The sequence below is a fragment of the Pistacia vera genome, unplaced genomic scaffold, assembly GCF_008641045.1.
Source record: "Pistacia vera cultivar Batoury unplaced genomic scaffold, PisVer_v2 Contig441, whole genome shotgun sequence".
NCBI classification, from domain to species: Eukaryota; Viridiplantae; Streptophyta; class Magnoliopsida; order Sapindales; family Anacardiaceae; genus Pistacia; species Pistacia vera.
The window spans coordinates 838,129-860,881 of record NW_022196270.1 but is presented as its reverse complement, the minus strand read 5'-3'; the positions used below and the strand labels follow the sequence as shown (position 1 = coordinate 860,881).

The window sequence follows — 22,753 nt, the reverse complement described above, 5'->3', positions numbered from 1 at the left end:
ACAAATCCGTTAGTAAATAACGTTGTGAAGAAGGATAAGATAGTTAAAAGTTTATTATAAGTAAGGACATGATGGTCAATTAACATTTAGACTAGACTAGATGGAGGTGGTATTAGTGACGGATGGAGGAGTAAGAGGAGGTGGAGTTGGTGGTGGGTCACGATAGAGGCTAAGAAGAGAAAAAAAGAAAAAAGTTATTTTCGTCTACATAATAAATATCACTGTATTTAACAAAAATTATTAACAGAATATAAGGTATAAATAGTAAAATTGTTTTTTTGGAAAATCGTTTACCCTATTATTAATTATAATATTAGAAATACCAATCTATATTCGTTCCATATTCTATTATTATTTTTGTCTAATACAATAATAATAATAGAATTAAGATCATAAAGAAGTAACATCATATCATTACGTCAAATCATAATGTAAAAGTTTATGGTATACAATTCATTTTTTGTAGCTAAATGATTTGACCCTTTTATAATACGACTACTTGACATTGTATCTTAAAAACCTCATATTACCGTTAATTAATAATTATAATAAAGTTAATTAATTAATATTACATATCTTTTGAACTAAAATCAAGCTAATTACATATTAATTATACAAAATTATTGGCGGATTTTGCTCTATTCATCTTTCTGGTAGGACCCCCCCTTTTTTTTTACTAATTATTTGTTGATTTAAAGACATTTGTCATTACCAATTAAAACATATAGTCTAAGTTTATACATTATATATATATATTTAAAAGAAAATTTAATTACCTATTAATTATATAAAATTATTGGGGGATTTTTCTCTCTTCATCTTTCTTGTAGGACCTTTTTTTTTTTTTTTTACTAATTATTTATTAATTTAAAGACATATTTGTCATTACTAGTTAAAACATATAGTAAGCCAAGCCTATGGAATTTTTTTTAAAGAATATATATATATAAAAGGGAATCTTTGTACTAAAAAGGAAAAAAATAATAAAAATAATTGGGTTGAGACCCCAAGAATAGGTTGGCGAATTGTTTTGTTTGATCTTAACAAATCACATAATACAATAATATAAAACTTCCTATAAATCACTCATTTTTAATATGTTATATATCAACAAATCCTCAACAATTTTAATTTTAATTATATAAATAATTAATCACGGATTAAAAAAGGGTAATTAATATTTTTTAATGGTAATTAATTAATATGTAATATTACACTTACAACTCAATCTCACAAATTTTCTTTCACAACCCCAACATGACAGCTCGCAATTGATCAGCTCGTAAATGGGTCATGCCTGTTAGTTATGGATCTCGTTTACCAAATTACGACCTGTCATATTGAAGTTATGAGTTAATCTTTGTCCTTAATTAATTTATTAATAATGGGTAATTAAAATAACTACCATTTACAGAGAGAAACAAAGCTTTCAAGATCCTCACCTACTCTAATGAGTCATGTCTTCAACTTTTTTTTTTTTTTGGGAGGTCAATACTCGATCAAGTATAAAACTAAAAATTAGAGAGAAAACAACAAAAACGTCGCCGTTTACTTTCTGTTTTTTTTTTTTTACTTTTTACGTACCGAAACTCTGTAGTAAAATGGCAACACTTACGCCTTAATTAGTGGCTTTCTCAACTTCACTCCACTACTTCACTTCCCACACATTCAATAGTTTGTAATAACGTTAAGTCTCTTCTTCATCTCTCTCTTCTTCTTCCTCTTGTCCTTCTCCTCTCAGTTTTCCGACGACATTCGATCCAGTTCTCAACTGGATCTGGTCGGAAAGTATAAAGATAATGGCGGACGATTGTTGATGACAAAGATTGGTTCTTGGTCTAGTTTTGGAGATTTTAGTGAAGTTTTAATGGTTAATGTACGTGGTGTGGAGGTGAGTAAGGTGACAGGGTTAGTTGTTAAGAGAATATGAAGCCGGGTTTATGATTATTTAATGCGACGTTTATGAGAAAATCGATGGAGGTTTAGAGTTTCAAGGAGTGCCTAGTCATTTTGTTAAGTTTTCCTGGAGAGTCGCCTTGTCTTTTGTGTGGAGATCAGATAACATTTATTTCTTTCTGGTGTTTATTAGAATAATCAAGACTCTCTGAATCTTGCCTTTTCATAATCTCAAGTACTTGTACTTCAGATTTAAAGATCAACAAGAAGATTCACTAAATTCAAGGCTTGTTATTAACTAAGCGAATTGGAGAGAATGTGTAAAGTGGAGAAGAGTAATGAAAAGTGTGAGTACAGGAAAAAGCAGTGGCAAATAATGGGGTTTAAGTACTTTCTGGGTGAAAATAATAAGGGTGAGAAGATGAAGAGTTCTGCAAATGCAATGGGGGCTTCAAAGTCTCGGATTAAGTTGTGGATGATTAGAGCAATCACAACAGTTTTGCTATGGACTTGCGTTGTTCAGTTGGTGACACTGGGGGAGTTGTGGAGGCCAAGATTATTGAAGGGTTGGCCTTCTTGTTTCACTCATTCTGATTTGTCTTTTTCTGTTGAATTGTCTTCTCTTCCCACCAAAATTGTTCTTCCACCAAAGAGTAAGTTCAAGATTGTCTTTCTTTTCTTTATCATTTGAATGGAAATTATTCTTTAGAAACTCTTTCATCAAATTCAATCTTTTTCTTAAGATTCTCCTTCACAAAGCTTAGTGTTTGTTCATTTGCTTTTTTGATCTAGTTGTCACTCTTCTTTTAGGTTCATGGCCCATTTTAACTTTACTTTTATTAATGAAAAGTCGGGAATCCTAAAACTAATCTTATTCTAAATCTGTCAACTGTTGTTTTACAGGGGTTTATAAGAATAATGGCTATTTGATGGTTTCTTGCAATGGAGGACTCAATCAAATGCGAGCAGCAGTGAGTTGATATTGAATTTGATTGAAATTTCTGTCCTTTCCCACAGGAGCTCTCTTGTTTTATGCTACTGTGTTGTAACCATTTGTTTAATGCCTGTACTACAGATTTGCGACATGGTCGCTATTGCCAGATACTTAAATGTCACCCTTATTGTCCCAGAGCTCGATAAAACTTCATTCTGGAATGATCCAAGGTTTGTTGATTACTTTCTACTTTCTCAATTTGACATATTCAAAACAAGAATTCTTAATTTCTCTGATTGATTCTTCCTGAACAGTGAGTTCCAAGACATTTTTGATGTTGATCATTTCATAACTTCCTTGAGAGATGAGGTTCGTATATTGAAAGAATTACCACCGAGGCTTAAAAGAAGAGTTGAACTGGGAATGTTTTACTCATTGCCTCCCATTAGTTGGTCTGACATTTCTTACTACCATAATCAGGTTAGGTTCTCATAAATATAAAGCTGGAATTAGCCTTCTTCTTCTTATATTTGTGTTTAATGGCAGTTAACTTAATCGTTGAGGTACTGTGACATTGCAAACAGATTCTTCCCCTGCTGCAAAAATACAAGGTTGTACATCTAAACAAAACTGATGCAAGGCTTGCTAACAATGGACTGCCTATTGAGATTCAGAAGTTGCGGTGCCGAGTAAATTTCAGTGCTCTGAGATTTACTTCTCAGTTGGAGGAATTGGGAAGAAGGGTTGTGAGGATTTTGAGGGAAAAAGGTCCATTTCTGGTCCTTCATCTCAGATATGAAATGGACATGTTAGCTTTTTCTGGATGCACTCATGGTTGCAATAGTGAGGAGGTTGAAGAACTCACTAGAATGAGGTAATCATTTATGAATACTTTGATGATATATACTTTCAACCCACTTAACTTTTTAATAATGGTATGCAAATAACATGTGTTTAGATATGCTTATCCATGGTGGAAGGAAAAAGTCATAAACTCTGACATGAAAAGGAAAGAAGGTTTGTGCCCTTTGACACCAGAAGAAACAGGTCTAGTTTTAAGTGCACTAGGCATTGATCGTAATGTTCAAATTTATATTGCTGCTGGGGAAATATATGGTGGAGAAAGAAGGATGGCAACTTTGGCAGAGGCTTTTCCTAATTTGGTCAGTTGAATAAAGTAAAAGCAACTTTCTTATAAAGTTTTTCATGTAAATAATAAGCTTATGATATATGTGAATTTTCTTTGGTATTATCAAACAGGTTAGAAAAGAAACTCTGCTTGAACCATCAGATTTGAAGTTTTTCCAAAACCATTCTTCACAAATGGCAGCACTAGATTATCTTGTATCCCTAGAGAGTGATATATTTGTTCCGACGTATGATGGAAACATGGCGAAAGTTGTTGAAGGCCATCGCAGGTAATGAGAAGGGTCTAATTCAACTGTATTTTTTTTTCCTTATTTTACATTGTCAATTAGCATTGTCTAAAACATGAGGCTTTGTTTCATTCAACACTTATTTCAGATTCTTGGGGTTCAAGAAGACAATTTTATTGGACAGACGGCTTCTGGTTGATTTAATTGACAGATACAAGAATGGTTCATTGAGCTGGGATGAGTTCTCCTCAACTGTGAAGGAAGTTCATGCTGATTTGATGGGCAACCCGAAGCAACGAGTTGTCATGCTGGATAAACCAAAGGAAGAGGACTATTTCTATTCAAATCCGCATGAGTGTTTGCAGTTGTTAGATGAACCATTAACAAACACATGAATTTGGTCATGCCAGTGAGATGATTGCCTCATTTTATACATAATTTATCAAACACAGTGGCCTAATTCTCTTCTTGAAATTAAGTTCTAGAACTTAGGCTCAAGCCGGACATTCTTCAGAAAAGGGCCACTGCAAAAATATTTATAATAATTCATACATTGAACCAGCAGATTCATGTATAGAGTGAAGGGCCAATAAGACTACAAGTGATCATCTGCTTTGTAAATAAGGGAAGAAAACACAGTTTTTTTTTTTCTTATACTTTCTTCAGCATGAAATATATATAAAAAAAAAAAAAGAAATAAAAAAGAAGTTTGACATGTGATCTCTCCTAAGAAGTTTGAATGTGAGGTGTGAATGTGTGATTATCATACAAGTTACATGATACTAATCGTGAAAAGAAAGTGATCTTTCTGAACCAAGTGGCAAGAATTGAAGATAAGCAGCTGTAATAGTAATAGAGCCAGAAGGGCTTATATTTGCTGCAAGATCATAAGATTATATCAGATATTTTATTTGTGTCTAAGCATGTGCTAAACATAAAGAATAAGAGATTTGGTCAACTTACTTCTTTCACTTCCTTTAGACAGCATCTATTTGTATATGGAAACATAAATATTTGAATCAGCAGAAAAATCTCTTCTTGATCTTTTGTCTTCAATGCCTCTGGGGCCAGCTGGTCAGTTCTAGCTGGCAATATATAATTCTTGTCTAAGCTACTTTAAGGCATAATATATTTCATCCCTGAGGTTTGGTTTAAGTAACACTTTAGTCCAAGGGTGTCAGTCGAGCCGAGCGACTCGAGTTTTGTCAAACTCGAGTTCGAGCTCGGCTTGGCTACAGTTTGAGTTGAGTTAGAACAGGCCTGATTTTAACTCGACTCGAGCTCTAGTTCGAAAAGCTCAATTAAAAAAGCGAAAAAATAAAGAATTAGAGAGTTTTTTTTTTTTTTTTTTTTTTTTTGTGAGCTCAATTAGGCTTGAGCTCGAACTAGAATTTTCAAACTTGTCAAGCTTGAGCTCAAACTCGGCACTATAACAAACGAACCGAGCTCAATTAGCCCAAAACTTGATTCGGCCCAGCTCGTTTACACCCAAACCAACCCAGTTTAGTCTTGAGATTGTTGTAAACCCCCTGCGTATTCCCATTAGTAAGCAGCCAACACCAAGTTTTTTTATTCACTATTTGGTTGTTCTTATTTTATTTCTCTGAATAAATCGTGGGTATGGCAATGTATGATTGCCCACAATGCACGCATGGCAAACCAACATTTATTTTCCATAAACCATTCAAGATCCAAGAATGGTCCTGGCTTTATCCTTCTTGGTTGAATCTGAGTGATAGAGAGAGAGAGAGAGAGAGAGAGGTCAAATCAAATCAAATAAACAAGCAATTGGGTTTGTTAAAAATGCAGTGTAACTGTAGAAATAGAAGCAGTGAGTGATCCAATAAGGGGATTTTATTGATCCAAGAAAATTTTGTTTGTGGATGATCCAAGAAGTCAAGGGTTCCATTAAAGACATTAAGTTGAATTGGTTAAAAAAAAAGGATGGCTACCCAATTTTCCAAATTGCATTAGTGCTAATGTGTGACGATTGAGGCACTCAAACATACCTTTCGCAGCACACAATCATTCCCAGAAGAAGTGGCTTACTTTTTTTATTTTTATTTTATTTTCAAAAGCCCAATGAAAACTAATAAAAAGCAAAGTTGAAGTGCTGAGGCCGGTGAGTACTCTAGAGAAGTATTTTATTTTTTTCTGTGGGTAGGAAATTAAAGACTTGAAGCAAAAAAAAGTGTTCTTGTTTCCTTTGTTTCACCTACTTTCTACACGGTTAGAAGAAGACTAAAGTTGCAGGTATAGCAGCATTTGGGACTCGAGAGTTGGAACATTTGCATAGTTAATAGTCCAAAAAAGTGTCTCTTTCGCTTTGATAATATTGCCACATCTATTGACTTAAATTCCTAGAAAGGAATTAAGGTTTTATTTTGAGTTCATCCCCTTGCGCCAGCTACTTGGTTGGATAATTGAATTGGGTTGAAACATGAAACACGTTGTAGGAAGAGATAACAAAATATACCAAAGATAGGTTAAGGCCCATTTCATTTTCATGTTAAACCCTCTGTTTTAAAAACCGGACAGGTCCAACTAGGACCCAACAGCTTCTCCAGTCCGATTCAGGTCTTAAAGAGTTTTTGTAATATTTCAAAATTATAAGGGTTAATTTATAATTTTATAAGGGTGTTTTGGAGATATGTCAAAAGTTTAGGGATTAATTGGTTATTTTTTGGGGCATTTTTGAAATAAATAAAAATTTTAGGGACTAATCGAACTTCTTTAGGGGAATTTTTGTAATATATTAAAATTTGAGGGATTCATAATAATTTTTAAAAAATAAAATTATCGCTGATGTCATCGATCCAACCGGTCCAACCGATTGACCTGTAGCCCAGGCAGTAAAACAGGTTGCCCTTCGGTCCAGGTTTTAAAACAATGATTAAACCTAAGAAAATGCTCTCAACCAAGGTTATAAAACCCAACCTAGGGTGTCACTTGGCCAAGAGGCCAAGTCCCGGTTTGCCTGTTCAACCAATTAAACTGGCAGTCTAACCAACTGTCCAAAAAGTTTGAAATCTTGCAAACACACCCTTAAAAAATATGAAACAATCTCTACAGGTTTGAAATCTATCAAATACACCCCTACAATCTGAACCGAAATTGATTTTTTGGGCCAAATTCTGACAACCATAATTCAATCTGTCACCACCGCCTGAACCACCGTCCTCCACTCTATAAAACCCCTCTAAATCTGAAACTTGGTAACCCCCCATTCGCTAGATGTGACTCGCGAACAACACTGCGATTGGGTTGATTTTTCTGACCAAATTTCGACTGATTCCAACATAAAAAATTCAACTTGACACCACCACCTGAACTACCGGCCTCAACTCTACAAGACCCATCTAACCTCAACACTTGATAGCCCCCCGTTTGTCGGCTGTGACTCGTGTATTGGGTTGATTTTCTGACCAAATTCCGACTAATTCTGGCGTCCAAAATTCAATCCGACACCACCCCTTGAACCATCAACCTCCACTCTACAAAAACCTTCTAACCCTGGCACTTAATAACCTCTCATTCGCCAGCGATCAGATTAGAGATTTGGTGAACAATTAAAAATGGTAAACCAAACCAGAGAGGGCGTCGATCACCGGTTGGACAGGTCCGATCCGGCTTTCAGAACACTGCTCTCAACTCACATTCCGTAACATAGACTACACCACACAGAATCAAAGAAATACAAAAAAAACTCGAACAACAATAGAGAAACAAACATCATGCAAAAATTCGCAACAAAAGTTGAAACAATGGCAAAAAGTTTCACATTGGAAATGGATACCTCTTAAATGATGGGAGCAGCTTTCTCATTATACATATGGAAGCCTCTATCTGACAGAACAAGTATAATAAATGAATTACATATAATATGATTTTATCCAGGAGAATCAATGAAATCCAGCAAACCAAAGAGAAAGCATGTACAATTGGTCTGCGCTGAGTTATCGAACCATGGCCATGGAAAAAATTAACCAAACTCCTGAAGATAGAACAAGATGATGATGCAAGCAACACAGTTTGACCAGATCAACAGACTTCTTTTATTCTGTTCTAAGCCTCTTGTGGACCTGATCAGAATCCTCGTCAAAGCTCTGCATTCCAGTTTGTGCCATCACTAGATTGTCTCGATATTGCTTCTCATGATCCTGGATGAACAATGATAAAAAAATTCAAAGGAAAGTTATTGCTAGCAAAAGTTGTAGCCCAACAAATGTTAGTCATCTGAAAACATATGCATTAAAGGAACAAACGTCTCAGTAGTACCACTAAGAGAAGGCTTAAAAAACTTAAAAGCACAAGAAGTTTTATGAGGGTTCGGTTGAAGATTAGAAAATGAACCTTTGAACAGGACGCCATGGCAGTTTGTCCACTGATTATCCGTTTTCCAACATCAATTTGCACTGAGATGTTGGCTTGTGACGGGTCCACACCCGATGATTGCAGTGCTTGGCTCAGAGTATTCAATAACCTGTTTTATGCAAAAGTCTCAGATAAGGCCATTCTATGTCAAGATTATTTACTGATCACCCAAGCCTTCTAATAAAGATGGCCATCTAAACGAAACTTTACCAAGAGAACAACATAATAAACAACCAGATTTGGCATTCTTAACACAAATATATCACGTTCTCACCCTTGAGAGTAAGCACTTGAAATGCTAGATGACCCACTTTCAATCGAAAGGTCCTGCTCATTCAGTGAACCATTTAGAATAGCACAGTCAGTTGCACATGCTCTGCCTGGCCAGAATTCTGATTGGTGCTGGTAACTCATGTTCTCAGCATCAGAAATTGATTCCTGTAATGATTGGGTAGGCATGCTGCCCCTCCCCACAGGAGCATACATGTTCGGCTGGGCATGTACATTAAGGGGAACCATTGGAGACGCTGACCCAGGAGCAAGATCACTAGTTTTGTATACTGCAGCTGTGCCCATATCAGATTCAATTGAGTTCTGTGCATTTGTGAGCATGGCAGGAGTAACATCATTGTTCTCATGACTAGAACCATTCTTTAAAACTTGAGAATGTTCCATATAACTTTCTGCAGGGCCATTCTGGTTTCTCTGTTTAAACAGATAAATTCCATGAGAAATTGTCATCTAGAATAAAAAGCAAGAAAATCAACATGTTTCCCCATCATACAAACAAGTATACACTTGAAAATCATGGCCAGAAAGCCTTCCAACAACAGAAAATGAAAATTTAAGGATGCACACAAGCACTGACACAGCATCAGTGACCATGCTTAAAATTTTGATTAGGAAAAGCAATAAGATGGTCCACATCATCACATGTAGCCACACACACAGACACACTCTTCCAGCACTAAAAGTCTACCCATGGCATCAGTTTGGTTGGCTCTTGACTCCACCCTTGATATGATCCCTCATACATATTTAACTTGTCTCGTAAAAACTGAATGTACTCTATAACCTGCATATAAACATAAAACTTCTTCAATTCACCACAAAGAAAGAAACTTTCAGAACTTAAATGACAATAACCATAACATCCTTCAACTGTTTAGTGAGTAAACAAAATTATTATCGGGTGTACCTCTAAAAGAAATGAAGCCTTATCTCTTTTCTGATCATTTTGAGGTATAAGATCTCTCAATATCTGAAATCTGCCACACAACAATATAAGTTTTTGCTCAGGTGAAGAAGAATAATAGTCAAGCTATTCACTTCATAGAGAAATTAGAGTGCTTTATGAAAGCAGTATAGAAGTTTATAATAATCACAAAAACCAAAATTCTTGCACAAGCCAGTAAAAGACAAATGATTGACTTCAGAGACTAAAAAATGCGAATGCATGCAATTATAATGCACTGAAATGACACCTAAATAACATCCTACACTCTATCAAAGTCATTGGCAGAAACTCTAGTCTGTTTGTTATCAGTCTCAGTCTTGCATTTGGTAGCCATCCATGTAAAAAAATGCAAATTTCAGATAGAAAAGTATCTGTTAATTTTGGAAATATTTGTGCTTAATATTAAAACAACGATTTAGTCAGTCAATCAGTGGCAACAATTAAATTCCGGCTGCTCTAAGAAAGTACTGTAATTGTTTCTTTCATAACCTAAATAATACTAGACATTAGTCAGAAACATAACTATGTTGGTTTGTTCTGTAAAATTAAACAAAAAAAAAAAAGTAGGAATTTTCTTAAGTCCAACAATATCTTGTATTCGCCAGTCTTCAATACTTAACAAACTTACAGCCAAAACCAAAATCAAAAACCTTAATTTTATCAATAAAACGACAAACATTCCTTAACATGATTCACATTTCAAATTTCATTCTTTCCAACGCCAAACTGACAGTAAACTAAAATCAAAAATCATGAAAACAAAGCTTACCTCTCATTAATTTTGCTTCTCCTTCGCTGCTCGGTCTCCGAATGCTTCGACCGATACGCGTTGGTCTTCTGTTCACTGCCCTTCCCCTCCACCTTCATTTCTTCACCTACAGAAACACACCAAAAAAAAAAAAAAATTCCACGTCATAACACGCATAACACGAATACGTATATCTCCACACGTATGCAAGCGTACATACACAAACCTTTGTAGGCAGAGGAGGAAGTGTTTCTGTGAAGGAGCTCGTCGTAGTCGTCGGTCTCTTCGTCTTCTTCCAGGTGAGTCTTGGAAGATTTCACCATTCTGCAGTTGTTATGTTGAATATAACAACTCCGATTGTTCGGAACTGAAACGGCGACGTAACTGAAGGAGTAGGAGGAGGTGGTGGTGGTGGTGAGAATTGGGCACGAGGGAGAAAATGAGAAATTTTATATTGTTTAAGAGAGTCCAGGGTACTGAGACTGATTGATGAAGCCCTAGGCGAGTGTTACAGTCTTACAGACAATAATATTTAATTATTCATTATTTTATTGTAACCGAATTATTTTAGTTTCGAAGTGGCGGCTTCTAACTTGCGCACCGTGGGTTAACGTTTAGGATTGAGTTGGTGTACTGTTGATGATATATTTAGCAATACAATTAAACATCTTTATGGTGATACTCTATATAGAAATAAACTCTACATAATTATAAAAAATTTTATTCCTAATTTAGAATAGTTATAAATAAGAATAAATTCTATATTGTAATAAGATATAATTTTTCTAATTTCCGTCTTAAAAAAAGTTGCTCCACATAGTAATAATTATATGTATATTATAAAAAAAATATGTTATATTACATTCAAGGTTTAAAATAAAATAAAATATGTACCTAAAGTTGTTTGGAATAATAAGTTATGCTTTAGAGTTGTTACCACATCTTTCAACTTGCGGGTACATTACTCGCTAGCGTAGATATTTTCTTGTTGAAGCCAAAATATTTTTAGCTTCTCAAGCATGTTTAGAGCTTCTTAGTACGAAACTTTTTGTATTTCCGTACTATCATCTTCATAATTATTTCATTTCTTTTCTTGTTTAATTGTAGCAATGATTTATTCTTCTGTTAAAGCATACATGACTTGCTGCTTATTTCGATGATTAAGGAAGACATTAATATCCATTTGATTAATATAGTGAAACTGTCGAATCTGATCACTCAATTTTACAAGGACTCTTTTATTCTCCTCATCCACTTCAATTGTAACTTGCAATTCATCAACATCGGGAGTCTTAATTTTGTAATGCTTAAAACACTTGACAATTATCTATGGCTTCACATCAATTGACTATGCAACAACTACATTTACAATTCCATCAAAGACAATTATCTTTATTGGTTCTAAGACACGATCTTCTATCCGTTTCAAAAATAGATAATTGAAGCGCTGAATTAAAACCCTAATACTATTAAAACATGAATTGAAATCTTAATATTGTATTATTAAAACATGAATTATGAAATAAGAAATTTTTGTAACTACACCTCTATTAAGTTATAACCTCCTCATAATAATAAAATTAATTAGTTCCACCATTATGACTATAAAGAGGTTTTACTGTACTTTTATTTATTTATTTATTAAAAAAATTAATATTAAAAAGGATGAGGGGAATGGTAATTTAAAAATAATTTTAAAAATTATAATTTAGAGTTTCATCTCATTTTTATCAATTAATTAACTAACCAACTTGTTAAATAAAGGAATTAAATAGACGTATCACATGAAAAACAACGTCTCAGTAGTACCACTAAGAGAAGGCTTAAAAACTTAAAAGCACAAGAAGTTTTATGAGAGTTCGGTTGAAGATTAGAAAATGAACCTTTGAACAGGACCATGGCAGTTTGTCCACTGATTATCCGTTTTCCAACATCAATTTGCACTGAGATGTTGGCTTGTGACGGGTCCACACCCGATGATTGCAGTGCTTGGCTCAGAGTATTCAATAACCTGTTTTATGCAAAAGTCTCAGATGGCCATTCTATGTCAAGATTATTTACTGATACCCCCAAGCCTTCTAATAAAGATGGCCATCTAAACGAAACTTTACCAAGAGACAACATAATAAACAACCAGATTTGGCATTCTTAACACAAATATATCACTGTTCTCCCCCTTGAGAGTAAGCACTTGAAATGCTAGATGACCCACTTTCAATCGAAGGTCCTGCTCATTCAGTGAACCATTTAGAATAGCACAGTCAGTTGCACATGCTCTGCCTGGCCAAATTCTGATTGGTGCGGTACTCATGTTCTCAGCATCAGAAATTGATTCCTGTAATGATTGGGTAGGCATGCTGCCCCTCCCCACAGGAGCATCATGTTCGGCTGGGCATGTACATTAAGGGGAACCATTGGAGACGCTGCCCCAGGAGCAAGATCAGTAGTTTTGTATACTGCAGCTGTGCCCATATCAGATTCAATTGGTTCTGTGCATTTGTGAGCATGGCAGGGTAACACATTGTTTCATGACTAGAACCATTCTTTAAAACTTGAGAATGTTCCATATATTTTCTGCAGGGCCATTCTGGTTTCTCTGTTTAAACAGATAAATTCCATGAGAAATTGTCATCTAGAATAAAACCAAAAAATCAACATGTTTCCCCATCATACAAACAAGTATACACTTGAAATCATGGCCAGAAAGCCTTCCAACAACAGAAATGAAAATTAAGGATGCACACAAGCACTGACACAGCATCAGTGACCATGCTTAATTTTGATTAGGAAAAGCAATAAGATGGTCCACATCATCACATGTAGCCACACACACAGACACACTCTTCCAGCACTAAAAGTCTACCCATGGCATCAGTTTGGTTGGCTCTTGACTCCACCCTTGATATGATCCCTCATACATATTTAACTTGTCTCGTAAAAACTGAATGTACTCTATAACCTGCATATAAACTAAAACTTCTTCAATTCCACCAAGAAAGAAACTTTCAGAACTTAAATGACAATAACCATAACATCCTTCAACTGTTTAGTGAGTAACAAATTATTATCGGGTGTACCTCTAAAAGAATGAAGCCTTATCTCTTTTCTGATCATTTTGAGGTATAAGATCTCTCATCTGAAATCTGCCACACAACAATATAAGTTTTTGCTCAGGTGAAAGTTGTTAAAAATGCAGTGTGACTGTAGAAATAGAAGCAGTGAGTGATCCAATAAGGGGATTTTATTGATCCAAGAAAATTTTGTTTGTGGATGATCCAAGAAGTCAAGGGTTCCATTAAAGACATTAAGTTGAATTGGTTAAAAAAAAAGGATGGCTACCCAATTTTCCAAATTGCATTAGTGCTAATGTGTGACGATTGAGGCACTCAAACATACCTTTCGCAGCACACAATCATTCCCAGAAGAAGTGGCTTACTTTTTTTATTTTTATTTTATTTTCAAAAGCCCAATGAAAACTAATAAAAAGCAAAGTTGAAGTGCTGAGGCCGGTGAGTACTCTAGAGAAGTATTTTATTTTTTTCTGTGGGTAGGAAATTAAAGACTTGAAGCAAAAAAAAGTGTTCTTGTTTCCTTTGTTTCACCTACTTTCTACACGGTTAGAAGAAGACTAAAGTTGCAGGTATATCAGCATTTGGGACTCGAGAGTTGGAACATTTGCATAGTTAATAGTCCAAAAAAGTGTCTCTTTCGCTTTGATAATATTGCCACATCTATTGACTTAAATTCCTAGAAAGAAATTATGGTTTTATTTTGAGTTCATCTCCTTGCGCCAGCTACTTGGTTGGATAATTGAATTGGGTTGAAACATGAAACACGTTGTAGGAAGAGATAACAAAATATAACAAAGATAGGTTAAGGCCCATTTCATTTTCATGTTAGACCCTCTGTTTTAAAAACCGGACCGGACCGACCAGTCGGATCGAGAACCGACAGCTTCTCCAGACCGATTCAGTTCTTAGAGGGGTTTTTCATTTTTGTAATATTTCATTTAATTTGTAATTTTATAGAGGTGTTTTGGAGATATGTCCAAAGTTTAGGGATTAATTGGTAATTTTTTTTGAGGCATTTTTGAAATAAATAAAAATTTTAGGGACTAATTGAACTTCTTTAGGGGAATTTTTGTAATATATTAAAATTTGAGGGATTAATAATAATTTTTTAAAAATAAAATTATCACTGACGTCATCCGTCCAAGCGACCGGTTGACCTATGACCCGGGCAACAAAACAGGTTGCCCTTCGGTCCGGGTTTTAAAACAATGGTTAAACCTAAGAAAATGCTCTCAATCAAGGTTATGAAACTCGACCCAGGGTGTCACCTGGCCAAGACGCCAAGTCCCGGTTTGCCTATTCGACTGGTTAAACTAGCGGCCCGACCAACTGTCCAAAAAGTTTGAAATCTTGCAAACACACCCTTAAAAAATATGAATCAATCTCTACAAGTTTAAAATCTATCAAATACACCCCTACAATCTGAACCGAAATTGATTTTTCCGACCAAATTCTGACAACCATAATTCAATCTACTACCACCGCCTGAACCACCGTCCTCTACTCTACAAAACCTCTCTAAATTCGAAACTTGGTAGCCCCCCGTTTGCTAGCTATGACTCGCGAACCACGCCGCGATTAGGTTGATTTTTCTGACCAAATTTCGACTGATTCCAACGTAAAAAATTCAATCTGACACCACCACCTGAACTACCGGCCTCAACTCTACAAGACCCATCTAACCTCGACATTTGATAACCCCCCGTTTGTCGACTGTGACTCGTGTATTGGGTTGATTTTCTGACCAAATTTCGACTGATTTTGGCATCCAAAATTTAATCGACACCACCCCTTGAACCATCAACCTCCACTCTACAAAAACCCTCTAACCCCGGCACTTGGTAACCCCTTGTTCGCCAATGATCATATTAGAGATTTGGTAAACAATTAAAAATGGTAAACCAGACCAGAGAGGGCGTCGATCACCGGTTGGACTAGTCCGATCCGGCTTTCAGAACACTGCTCTCAACTAACATTCCGTAACATAGACTACACCACACAGAATCAAAGAAATACAAAAAAACTCGAACAACAATAGAGAAATAAACATCATGCAAAAATTCGCAACAAAAGTTGAAACAATGGCAAAAAGTTTCACATTGGAAATGGATACCTCTTAAATGATGGGAGCAGCTTTCTCATTATACATATGGAAGCCTGTATCTGACAGAACAAGTATAATAAATGAATTACATATAATATGATTTTATCCAGGAGAATCAATGAAATCCAGCAAACCAAAGAGAAAGCATGTACAATTGGTCTGCGCTGAGTTATCGAACCATGGCCATGGAAAAAATTAACCAAACTCCTGAAGATAGAACAAGATGATGATGCAAGCAACACAGTTTGACCAGATCAACAGACTTCTTTTATTCTGTTCTAAGCCTCTTGTGGACCTGATCAGAATCCTCGTCAAAGCTCTGCATTCCAGTTTGTGCCATCACTAGATTGTCTCGATATTGCTTCTCATGATCCTGGATGAACAATGATAAAAAAATTCAAAGGAAAGTTATTGCTAGCAAAAGTTGTAGCCCAACAAATGTTAGTCATCTGAAAACATATGCATTAAAGGAACAAACGTCTCAGTAGTACCACTAAGAGAAGGCTTAAAAAACTTAAAAGCACAAGAAGTTTTATGAGGGTTCGGTTGAAGATTAGAAAATGAACCTTTGAACAGGACGCCATGGCAGTTTGTCCACTGATTATCCGTTTTCCAACATCAATTTGCACTGAGATGTTGGCTTGTGACGGGTCCACACCCGATGATTGCAGTGCTTGGCTCAGAGTATTCAATAACCTGTTTTATGCAAAAGTCTCAGATAAGGCCATTCTATGTCAAGATTATTTACTGATCACCCAAGCCTTCTAATAAAGATGGCCATCTAAACGAAACTTTACCAAGAGAACAACATAATAAACAACCAGATTTGGCATTCTTAACACAAATATATCACGTTCTCACCCTTGAGAGTAAGCACTTGAAATGCTAGATGACCCACTTTCAATCGAAAGGTCCTGCTCATTCAGTGAACCATTTAGAATAGCACAGTCAGTTGCACATGCTCTGCCTGGCCAGAATTCTGATTGGTGCTGGTAACTCATGTTCTCAGCATCAGAAATTGATTCCTGTAATGATTGGGTAGGCATGCTGCCCCTCCCCACAGGAGCATACATGTTCGGCTGGGCATGTACATTAAGGGGAACCATTGGAGACGCTGACCCAGGAGCAAGATCACTAGTTTTGTATACTGCAGCTGTGCCCATATCAGATTCAATTGAGTTCTGTGCATTTGTGAGCATGGCAGGAGTAACATCATTGTTCTCATGACTAGAACCATTCTTTAAAACTTGAGAATGTTCCATATAACTTTCTGCAGGGCCATTCTGGTTTCTCTGTTTAAACAGATAAATTCCATGAGAAATTGTCATCTAGAATAAAAAGCAAGAAAATCAACATGTTTCCCCATCATACAAACAAGTATACACTTGAAAATCATGGCCAGAAAGCCTTCCAACAACAGAAAATGAAAATTTAAGGATGCACACAAGCACTGACACAGCATCAGTGACCATGCTTAAAATTTTGATTAGGAAAAGCAATAAGATGGTCCACATCATCACATGTAGCCACACACACAGACACACTCTTCCAGCACTAAAAGTCTACCCATGGCATCAGTTTGGTTGGCTCTTGACTCCACCCTTGATATGATCCCTCATACATATTTAACTTGTCTCGTAAAAACTGAATGTACTCTATAACCTGCATATAAACATAAAACTTCTTCAATTCACCACAAAGAAAGAAACTTTCAGAACTTAAATGACAATAACCATAACATCCTTCAACTGTTTAGTGAGTAAACAAAATTATTATCGGGTGTACCTCTAAAAGAAATGAAGCCTTATCTCTTTTCTGATCATTTTGAGGTATAAGATCTCTCAATATCTGAAATCTGCCACACAACAATATAAGTTTTTGCTCAGGTGAAGAAGAATAATAGTCAAGCTATTCACTTCATAGAGAAATTAGAGTGCTTTATGAAAGCAGTATAGAAGTTTATAATAATCACAAAAACCAAAATTCTTGCACAAGCCAGTAAAAGACAAATGATTGACTTCAGAGACTAAAAAATGCGAATGCATGCAATTATAATGCACTGAAATGACACCTAAATAACATCCTACACTCTATCAAAGTCATTGGCAGAAACTCTAGTCTGTTTGTTATCAGTCTCAGTCTTGCATTTGGTAGCCATCCATGTAAAAAAATGCAAATTTCAGATAGAAAAGTATCTGTTAATTTTGGAAATATTTGTGCTTAATATTAAAACAACGATTTAGTCAGTCAATCAGTGGCAACAATTAAATTCCGGCTGCTCTAAGAAAGTACTGTAATTGTTTCTTTCATAACCTAAATAATACTAGACATTAGTCAGAAACTAACTATGTTGGTTGTTCTGTAAAATTAAACAAAAAAAAAAAAGTAGGAATTTTCTTAAGTCCAACATATCTTGTATTCGCCAGTCTTCAATACTTCAAATTTACAGCCAAAACCAAAATCAAAACCTTAATTTTATCAATAAACACAAACATCCTTAACATGATTCACATTTCAAATTTCATTCTTTCCAACGCCAAACTGACAGTAAACTAAAAAAAATCATGAAAACAAGCTTACCTCTCATTAATTTTGCTTCTCCTTCGCTGCTCGGTCTCCGAATGCTTCGACCGATACCGTTGGTCTTCTGTTCACTGCCCTTCCCCTCACCTTCATTTCTCACCTACAGAAACACACCAAAAAAAAAAAAATTCCACGTCATAAACGCAACACGAATACGTATATCTCCACATATGCAAGCGTACATACACAAACCTTTGTAGGCAGAGGAGGAAGTGTTTCTGTGAAGGAGCTCGTCGTAGTCGTCGGTCTCTTCGTCTCTCCAGGTGAGTCTTGGAAGATTTCACCATTCTGCAGTTGTTATGTTGAAATAACAACTCCGATTTCGGAACTGAAACGGCACGTAACTGAGGAGAGGAGGAGTGGTGGTGGTGGGAGAATTGGGCGAGGGAGAAAATGAGAAATTTTTATTGTTTAGAGAGTCCGGGACTGAGACGATTGATGAACCCTAGGCAGTGTTACAGTCTTACAGACAATAATATTTAATTATTCATTATTTTATTGTAAGCGAATTATTTTAGTTTCGAAGTGGCGGCTTCTAACTTGCGCACCATGGGTTAACGTTTAGGATTGAGTTGGTATACTGTTGATGATATATTTGACAATACAACCAAACATCTTTACGGTTATACTTTATATAAGAATAAACTCTACATAATTATAAAAAAATTTATTTCTAATTTGAGGTAGTTATTAAATAAAAATAAACTCCATATTGTAATAAGATATAATTTTTCTAAATCATGTTGTCTCCACATAATAATAATTATATGTATATTATAAAAAAAATATATGTTATATTACATTCAAGGTTTAAGATAAAATAAAATATGTACCTAAAGTTGTTTGAGACAATAAGTTATGCTTTAGAGTTGTTACCACATCTTTTAACTTGCGGGTACATTACTTGCTAGCGTGGATATTTTTTTGTTGAAGCCAAAACATTTTTAACTTCTCAAGCATGTTTAGAGTTTTTTGGTATGAAACTTTTTGTATTTCCGTACTATCATCCTCACCTTTCTCTTCTTGTCTAATTGTAGCAATGATTTATTCTTCTATTAAAACATGCATGACTTGTTGCTCATTTGGATGATTAAGGAAGACATTAATATCCATTTGATTAATATAATGAAGTTGTTGAATCTAATTACTCAATTTTACAATGACTATTTGATTCTCTTCATCCACTTCAATTGTAACTTGCAATTCATTAACATCAGGGGTCTTAATTTTGTAATGCTTAAAATAATTGACAATTGTCTATGGCTTCACATCAATTGACTATGCAATAACTGCATTTACAATTCTATCAAAGACAATTATCTTTATTGGTTCTAAGACACGATCTTCTATCCGTTTCAAAAATAGGCAATTGAAGCGCTGAATTAAAACCGTAATACTATTAAAACATGAATTGAAATCCTAATATTGTATTACTAAAACATGAATTATAAAATAAGAAATTTTTGTAACTACACCTCTATTAAGTNTAATTATTCATTATTTTATTGTAACCGAATTATTTTAGTTTCGAAGTGGCGGCTTCTAACTTGCGCACCATGGGTTAACGTTTAGGATTGAGTTGGTGTACTGTTGATGATATATTTAGCAATACAATTAAACATCTTTATGGTGATACTCTATATAGAAATAAACTCTACATAATTATAAAAAATTTTATTCCTAATTTAGAATAGTTATAAATAAGAATAAATTCTATATTGTAATAAGATATAATTTTTCTAATTTCCGTCTTAAAAAAAGTTGCTCCACATAGTAATAATTATATGTATATTATAAAAAAAATATGTTATATTACATTCAAGGTTTAAAATAAAATAAAATATGTACCTAAAGTTGTTTGGAATAATAAGTTATGCTTTAGAGTTGTTACCACATCTTTCAACTTGCGGGTACATTACTCGCTAGCGTAGATATTTTCTTGTTGAAGCCAAAATATTTTTAGCTTCTCAAGCATGTTTAGAGCTTCTTAGTACGAAACTTTTTGTATTTCCGTACTATCATCTTCATAATTATTTCATTTCTTTTCTTGTTTAATTGTAGCAATGATTTATTCTTCTGTTAAAGCATACATGACTTGCTGCTTATTTCGATGATTAAGGAAGACATTAATATCCATTTGATTAATATAGTGAAACTGTCGAATCTGATCACTCAATTTTACAAGGACTCTTTTATTCTCCTCATCCACTTCAATTGTAACTTGCAATTCATCAACATCGGGAGTCTTAATTTTGTAATGCTTAAAACACTTGACAATTATCTATGGCTTCACATCAATTGACTATGCAACAACTACATTTACAATTCCATCAAAGACAATTATCTTTATTGGTTCTAAGACACGATCTTCTATCCGTTTCAAAATTAGTTAATTGAAGCGCTGAATTAAAACCCTAATACTATTAAAACATGAATTGAAATCTTAATATTGTATTATTAAAACATGAATTATGAAATAAGAAATTTTTGTAACTACACCTCTATTAAGTTATAACCTCCTCATGGTAATAAAATTAGTTAGTTCCACCATTATGACTATAAAGAGGTTTTACTGTACTTTTATTTATTTATTTATTAAAAAAATTAATATTAAAAAGGATGAGGGGAATGGTAATTTAAAAATAATTTTAAAAATTATAATTTAGAGTTTCATCTCATTTTTATCAATTAATTAACTAACCAACTTGTTAAATAAAGGAATTAAATTGACGTATCACATGAAAAATAGTGTAACTTTCACAAGCCCGTGAGTCCGTGACACTTAGAATCCTCCGTTTAAAATCATGATAATAATTAATTACAACAAATCCTTCCAAAAAATATAATAATCAATATACAATCTCAGAAATTTTACATATAATAGTAAATGTAACTATTAGTGCGCAAAAGAATTAGTCAAAACCAGAACCGGGGGATATCCGAGGTTTTGGCTTTAGTTTCGACCCAGAACCTTAAACCTTAAACCTGCAGGAACCAAAAAGCAGAATCAGAACTGAGATCCGAGTACCGAGGTAGGAACCAGGACTGAATTGTAATTTTTGTAAATTATTGAGGGTGTATAAGTTTTTAGAACCTATGTTTCAAGATTCAGTTCCAATTCCAAATCCAAGGAAGCAGCCAGTTTTCGGTTCTTTTGAATTTGGACCGTGCCTAGACTCAACCACCCCTATGTGGTTAATAGAACACTTGAACACAAAGGTAAGTATACATGTTTCTTTTATGGTGATTCAGTACACAAAATCGAAAGTTTACATCAATTTGTCGTTGACAAATCAGTCCACTACAAAGATGATAAGGTTACAAACCTTAGCCTCAGATTCCATTACAAAAACCTCTTTATAATCAGTTAACTAGCTGGTATGGTTAGAGTTTTACTTGATGAGTAGCTGAGAAATGCTTTGCTGCAGCTGCCATGGATGCCTCTGGCGTGGTCGTTACCATATTGTTCGACAATTCAGTATCTGAGTCGGAGTCTGCGTTGAAGTACCAAGAAATTACCTTTATAAACAAGGTGCACCAAGCCATTTCCATACCTCTGCTCATCTTGGAATGATAAAAACTCTCAAGATTTTGGTGTTGTTTTTCTGGTAAAGCTGGTTATGGAGGCATGCCATTTGTATAGAAGAGGCTTTTCTTGGAAGTCAAGTGTATAATGGAAGTACAAACATGTGAAGTTTGACGGTTGAAAATTAAAACGGCTTTAGCTAACTCCATCCAGTCCTCAGAAGTTGCTTGGAAACAATGTATCTTCCATAGACTTTTCTTTAACCCCATCATTTTCACCCACAAAAATGGAAGAGCTTTGCATTGAAGCACAGAGAGAATTTTATTCTTGGCGCTTGTGGTGGAAGATTCAGGACTGTGCTTTCATCTTATCAAGAGTTCAAGACTACGGAAATTATCGAAACAATTACAGATATACAAATCTTCTTTGAATGCATATACAGTAAAGATAAAGCCAGCAAGAACGGCATGAATTAATGTATTAACTAGATTAACAAATCATCTGTAGTTCTACTGTCGACCATGTTACATCGATTCCAAGCATAAAAATGCCTCGGAAAATTAGTAAATACTTATCTAAAAAGGATAAAGAAAAGTTGGTCTTCCACANAGTTTTCGGTTCTTTTGAATTTGGACCGTGCCTAGACTCAACCACCCCTATGTGGTTAATAGAACACTTGAACACAAAGGTAAGTATACATGTTTCTTTTATGGTGATTCAGTACACAAAATCGGAAGTTTACATCAATTTGTCGTTGACAAATCAGTCCACTACAAAGATGATAAGGTTACAAACCTTAACCGCAGATTCCATTACAAAAAACCTCTTTATAATCAGTTAACTAGCTGGTATGGTTAGAGTTTTACTTGATGAGTAGCTGAGAAATGCTTTGCTGCAGCTGCCA

General features: G+C 34.8%; 2 protein-coding genes and 2 pseudogenes across 2 annotated transcripts; 1 reads left to right on the top strand and 3 right to left on the bottom strand.

The window, feature by feature from the left end:
* Positions 1-1,651: 1,651 nt before the first annotated feature.
* Positions 1,652-4,850, top strand: LOC116144309 (rhamnogalacturonan I rhamnosyltransferase 1-like). The gene is made up of 8 exons (XM_031429774.1): positions 1,652-2,549; positions 2,800-2,867; positions 2,972-3,060; positions 3,145-3,310; positions 3,415-3,704; positions 3,789-3,993; positions 4,091-4,248; positions 4,355-4,850. Exons 1-8 carry the CDS (start codon positions 2,213-2,215, stop codon positions 4,599-4,601), a joined length of 1,560 nt encoding a protein of 519 aa, XP_031285634.1. The 5' UTR covers positions 1,652-2,212; the 3' UTR covers positions 4,602-4,850.
* Positions 4,851-8,037: 3,187 nt separating this feature from the next.
* LOC116144318 (transcription factor BIM2-like) lies at positions 8,038-11,073 on the bottom strand. The gene is made up of 7 exons (XM_031429783.1): positions 10,792-11,073; positions 10,587-10,692; positions 9,779-9,848; positions 9,560-9,655; positions 8,855-9,285; positions 8,560-8,689; positions 8,038-8,366 (listed from the first exon to the last, which is right to left on the bottom strand). The coding sequence occupies exons 1-7, from the start codon at positions 10,886-10,888 to the stop codon at positions 8,262-8,264; spliced, it is 1,035 nt and encodes a 344-aa protein (XP_031285643.1). The 5' UTR covers positions 10,889-11,073; the 3' UTR covers positions 8,038-8,261.
* Positions 11,074-12,332: 1,259 nt separating this feature from the next.
* On the bottom strand, positions 12,333-13,981 carry LOC116144354 (annotated as a pseudogene).
* A 1,747-nt stretch (positions 13,982-15,728) lies between these two features.
* On the bottom strand, positions 15,729-21,869 carry LOC116144353 (annotated as a pseudogene).
* Between the last annotated feature and the right edge of the window lie 884 nt (positions 21,870-22,753).

Bases quoted from the DNA above. Each gene is read 5' to 3' on its own strand.
- LOC116144309 (XM_031429774.1), top strand. From the start codon at position 2,213: ATGTGTAAAGTGGAGAAGAGTAATGAAAAGTGTGAGTACAGGAAAAAG. The intron at 3,705-3,788 runs GTAATCATTTAT...ACATGTGTTTAG, and splicing joins GAAGAACTCACTAGAATGAG to ATATGCTTATCCATGGTGGA. The intron at 3,994-4,090 runs GTCAGTTGAATA...ATTATCAAACAG, and splicing joins CAGAGGCTTTTCCTAATTTG to GTTAGAAAAGAAACTCTGCT.
- LOC116144318 (XM_031429783.1), bottom strand. From the start codon at position 10,888: ATGGTGAAATCTTCCAAGACTCACCTGGAAGAAGACGAAGAGACCGAC. The intron at 10,693-10,791 runs GTTTGTGTATGT...GTGTTTCTGTAG, and splicing joins TTCCTCCTCTGCCTACAAAG to GTGAAGAAATGAAGGTGGAG. The intron at 9,286-9,559 runs GTAGACTTTTAG...CTGTTTAAACAG, and splicing joins CAACCAAACTGATGCCATGG to AGAAACCAGAATGGCCCTGC.